General features: G+C 41.1%; 1 protein-coding gene across 1 annotated transcript in view; it reads left to right on the forward strand.

Annotated features, from left to right (window-relative positions):
• Positions 1-5000, forward strand: part of aox6 (aldehyde oxidase 6) — a 35127-nt gene that overhangs the window by 5067 nt on the left and 25060 nt on the right. The window contains exons 2-3 of the mRNA XM_085449782.1: positions 1717-1774; positions 2189-2285. Of these exons, the coding sequence (XP_085305908.1) occupies positions 1717-1774; positions 2189-2285 (155 nt within the window). The remainder of the gene's footprint in view (positions 1-1716; positions 1775-2188; positions 2286-5000) is intronic.

The raw sequence follows: 5000 nt of genomic DNA on the forward strand, positions 1-5000 counted from the left end.
TCAAGTGCCAAGCCGCACATGTGTATTTGTTTGGGAAGCAGCCAGCCGCCATGCCGGCCGGGTAATGGAGGAAATGAGTGTGCCGACTAGAGGAAAAATCAACCGAGAGCTTGGGTGACCAGGTTACCAAAGAGAACACCGATGACGGTTCCAATGCCGGAGAGATTGTCGAAAGGAAAGGCCAGAGAAGTTCTGTAGTGTGGAGGTATTTCGGTTATTTGAAGTCTGACAAAAAGAGTAACGCGCACTGTAAATTGTCCCAAAAGCATGTTCCCACAAAGTCTGGAAATACAACAAACCTTTTTTATCACCTGAAGCAGTGCCACCCACTAAAGCACGCTCAATCTCTGACTGAAAGCGCTAATTCGTCATCGAAAACAACCAGGGGAATCCCTGCGAAGCAGCAACAGTCAATTGAGTCGGCTTTCTCCAGCGTCTTACCATATGACATAAAAGCTAAGAGACATAGCAACATAACGAATGCCATAGCTTACTGTCTTGCTAAAGACATGATACCAATAAACACGGTCGAAAAGGAAGGATTCAAGCAGCTAATTAAGGTACTGGATCCTCGTTACCAACTCCCTGGACATAACATTTCTCTCAGACAGCGCTTCCAAAGCAATATTATATAAGTTAGTCAATTTTGTCTCTTCTGTAAAATAAACTAAGATTTATTTTTAGAATTAATATTTTATTTCTAAGTGGAACTGACACTTTAGTCTGTTTTGTTCTATTTTGAAACTTAAATGCTTTAGCGGCTACCTTTTGTGTAGTTTGTAATATTTGCCTTTATTTTGCCTAAACTGAAGCCTCATTTTAAGTACATCTGCCCTGTTTAACTTATTATGGGAAATAAATATTTAAATCAAAACAAGCTGCTGATTATTTCACATTGTACTTGTGAGCAACAGCACATTTAAATCTTACATGTATAGTTATTTGGCTTATATCGTGATATATATCGTTATCGAAAAAAAAACATATCGCGATATGAAAAAAATCTTATATCGCCCAGCTCTACTCTAACATTAAACTGACCGTCATCTAAGCTGTAGGCAGCAGAAGAAACGTGCTGTACATTCAACACACAATCTGTTTAGTGCTTGACGTACCTCGTCACGTCTTCCACAGGCAGATGTGCCGATTACGTGCCCTCACTTGTTGCTTGTTTCTGATCAGATACACTGTAACAACTGCCCTTTGTCTCCTCTCGTCCAACACAAATGGAGTTTTCTATCTCTTAACTATCACTTAAATAGCAGGCAGTGATCCACATGTGACTTTGAACATGGTTAATAAAATATTCAAATCACACAGATTATGAAGTCTTACCAGTGGAGATTTTAGAAACGATTCGGTGTGTTCTCCTGGTGCCATATTGTCTTGGTTCTGGTGGGGTTTTATTTTATTTATTTATTTTTTTAAATGCTTGAATGACTTGTAGGCTGGTGTTAAGTGGCTTAACAACCAAAAGAACATACTGGGAGTAGGTCGAGTGAAAAAGCGGTCAGTGTCCAAAGAAAAGCTTTGAAAGACCTTTAGAGAGCCAGGAGAAATATTGATCAAGAGTGCTTTAAAGTATTACAGGATAGTCTGGCTGCTTGGTGACAAAGTATAAAGAAATGAGGGCTGGCTCAAGACTTTTGCCCAGCACTGTATAAGCAAAATAAATGCAGATGTTAGAACTAATTTTCTTTGGTCCTGTTAAAACAGGTGACTGAGAACCATGCCGACCCGGAGACGATGCTGTTGCCCTTCCTCAGGCAGAAGAGTATCCTTCAGACCAGTTTTCAGTTCACCTTCGCTGTTTAAATGTTAATACTGGTGCTGTCAGCTGCGTTAAAACAGGCTAATCCGCGTTAATGCAGATTGGGCCCGTGTAAGGGTTACTCGGCATTAACGCGTTAATGCGGTTTAAACGCGTTAATGCTGTCATCACAACTAACGCGATTAACAATTAACCCATCTGGAGCGCAGACTGACTCAAAATCCCTGAAATGTCTGTCAACGCATTTCAGGCAGTTTGTCCGTTCTGTGCTCCAGATGGGTCGAGTGTGTTTTTAAAAAAAAAAAAAAAAAAAAAAAAATTTAATCGTGATGACCGTGTTAATGCTGACAGCCCTAGTTAATACCTTAGTTGTAAGCATTCGGTGGACTTGTCTTTATCCTTGACTGTTGACTTCAGTGAAATTAACTGGAACCAAGTACGGCTGCGGTGGAGGAGGCTGTGGAGCGTGCACAGTTATGGTGTCGCGCTACCAACCTGCAACGAAATCCATCATGTATCCTTTATGACGTCACACCACCTGATACTGCTGGGGGTTTTTTGTTTTTGTTTTTTTTCCCCATTTTTGGTCATTTTGTGGCTGTCTGTGCATATTTAATGCAAATATCAAAGTTTAAGATGAACTTTAAGATTCAGACTGCTCTAAATACTCAAGTTTTTTTCCTACTTTTTAATCTGCACATTGGCTTTCAGTGTTTTTAGACCTTTTAGGGTCGCATAGAGACAGGGGTTTAAATGGCTTGTTTCAGGGGAAGAACTGAAGGACTCCTTAATGCGCCAGTATCAAATACATGAACTATGAATCATGCCACTGTAGAAGAGTCCATAAATATATAATCGAGGGGGAAAAAGTGTGAGTTCTGTGCTGTCAACCAACTTCACACTGTTTATGATTAATATGTGAGCAGCTAAAAGATGCCAGTGCAGTTGAACATCTGCTGCTGTCAGTGTATGTTTCACTTGGGCACAACGTCAGCCTTAGGACTGGAAAAATCAATTTGTTTGGTCTCTCAGCCTCTTTAAGTGAAATTAGATTTGCAGAAAACAGGAGAGAGTGTAAGTGTTGGCTTGTAATGAGCAAGCCTGGTATGGATGACCACACTGAACTTGTTGGCTAATGGTCACTTCCCTCCCTGACAATGAAACAATACAGTCTGTTTGACTCATTCACCTTCCTGTAGCTGAGGAGGAGATAATGGGACACACACTGAGAGGAATCTGAAACGATGTTGAACAGAGATTTTAAAAATGAAGGACAAAACCACCGAACAGTTTAAAGCTGTCAGGTTTAGGGGATTTTTTTTTTTTTTTTTTGCCACAATCAGCCTTATTACACGGTCTAAAGCAGTGGTGGGGAGCTCCAGGCCTCAAGGGTCGGTGTCCTATAGGTTTTAGGTATCGCCCTGAGTCAACACACCTGAATCAAATGATTAGTTCATTACCAGCTTCTGGAAAACTTCGAGACATGTTGAGGAGGTAATTTAGCCATTTGAATCAGCTCTGTTGGATCAAGGACGCGTCTAAAACCTGCAGGACAGCGGCCTTTGAGGCCTGGAGTTGCACCACACCAGGGCCCGTATCCCTAAAGAATCTTTGTGCAAAAAGTGGCTCCTAGCGGCCAAATTCTAAGAAAATTCTCAGTCATGACGTTTTCTTAGAATTTCCCCTAAAAGTGACACGACAATCCCAGTTAATATAAAAGCTATTCCTCAAGATTCCTAGCGCTTAAAAGGGCTCCTAAGGCGAGATCTGCTAAGAGCAGGGAAGAGGACTTTTAGTGGCTTAGGAGTTCCCCTAAGCAGCTGCACAAAATGGCCAACAGAAGAGGCAGGAGAGATGTCCTGCAAACACTGGATGACAGGGAATTATTGAGATGCTACAGATTGGATCGTGCAGGAATCATGTTTGTGGTGGATCTCCTTAGAGATGCAATTACTTCACCAACTCGACGCCACAACGCTATTACACCGGAGACGAAAGTAATCACAACCCCGAGGTATTTGGCAACCGGGAAAATGCAACAATGCAGCAGTGATGACTTGGGTCTGCAATCACAGACATTGCTAAAAGCTGAGCCGTGTTACCCTCGTTAAGACCACACTGGACTTGTAACGTTGTGATTTCTACTTCATTAAGGACAGCCTCTTGAGATAGGCAATCTTGTTTTCAACGGGGTCCATATGGGAGTGAAAGTACAAAATATGCCAGCTAGGATATTTATATGAGCAAATAAGACACGAATCATTATTTGAACAGGGTGGAATGACTTTAAGTTTTCACATATTTTAGATTCTAATGGCTATAACCCCTACAGCTTACTATTCATTTTCCAGATATTTTCTTGAATGTGAAATATTATTTACAATTACAGTCAGCATAAGATTAGAGTATATAATATGTTTATTGATTTGAGGGTACATCCTTTGCTCATTATCACCAAAAGCTCATTTCCATCAAACTTGTAGGATCAACCAATCACGGCTTTTGAAATGATGACTCATACCTAGCAACGGGGTCAACCACACCTCCTCACTAAGATAGGATTTTCCATCCATTCCTTGCTCAGAGTTCACTGAAAATGTTCTGGAATCACTTCTAAGCTAAAACTCCTGGCAAGGAATTTTTAGGTTAAGTTAGGAGCTCTCTGAGAGGATTCTCAGAATCTTTAGGGATACGGGCCCAGATCTTTAAAAAAACAAACAAAAAAAAAACAGACATGGTGAGTATCATTTTGGTATTTTACTTGCGCACATTATCTTCACTGTGGCTGAAAAATTCCCTTCGTGGCACGCACGAGGGCTGTTCCTGCATCCAGTAGAATCTCTGGATTAGTTTGGGGTTATATTCTTGAACGTTTCACCCTGCTTGTTTTGTTTCACAACATGTCCTAGCTGTCAAAGAATCCTTCCACCAGCTCTGGCTCCGGTTTTGGATCCAAAAGTTAGTTTAGCTGGAACTTGGCTCAGCTATGTTTATACTTAGTATCACAAACTATAATATATTTTCCTGTGACTAGTGCAGGTGGTGCTGAGACGATAGCAGGCAGAGTGGAAACACTGGTAATACTGGTCCACATTGCATCACTTTAAAATAAAAGGTGCTGTACTTACTGCTAGTAGGTCTAACAGTAGCTGTGTGCACTGTAACAGATGAAGCCCCTCCCTGTGGATGCACAGTTGGGATGTTGACAGTAACATTTGGTTTGTCCTGA

The sequence above is a fragment of the Copadichromis virginalis genome, linkage group LG23 (assembly GCF_057382275.1).
Source record: "Copadichromis virginalis isolate Kocher_CV1m ecotype Utaka linkage group LG23, C_Virginalis_male_GT1.1, whole genome shotgun sequence".
NCBI lineage: Eukaryota > Metazoa > Chordata > Actinopteri > Cichliformes > Cichlidae > Copadichromis > Copadichromis virginalis.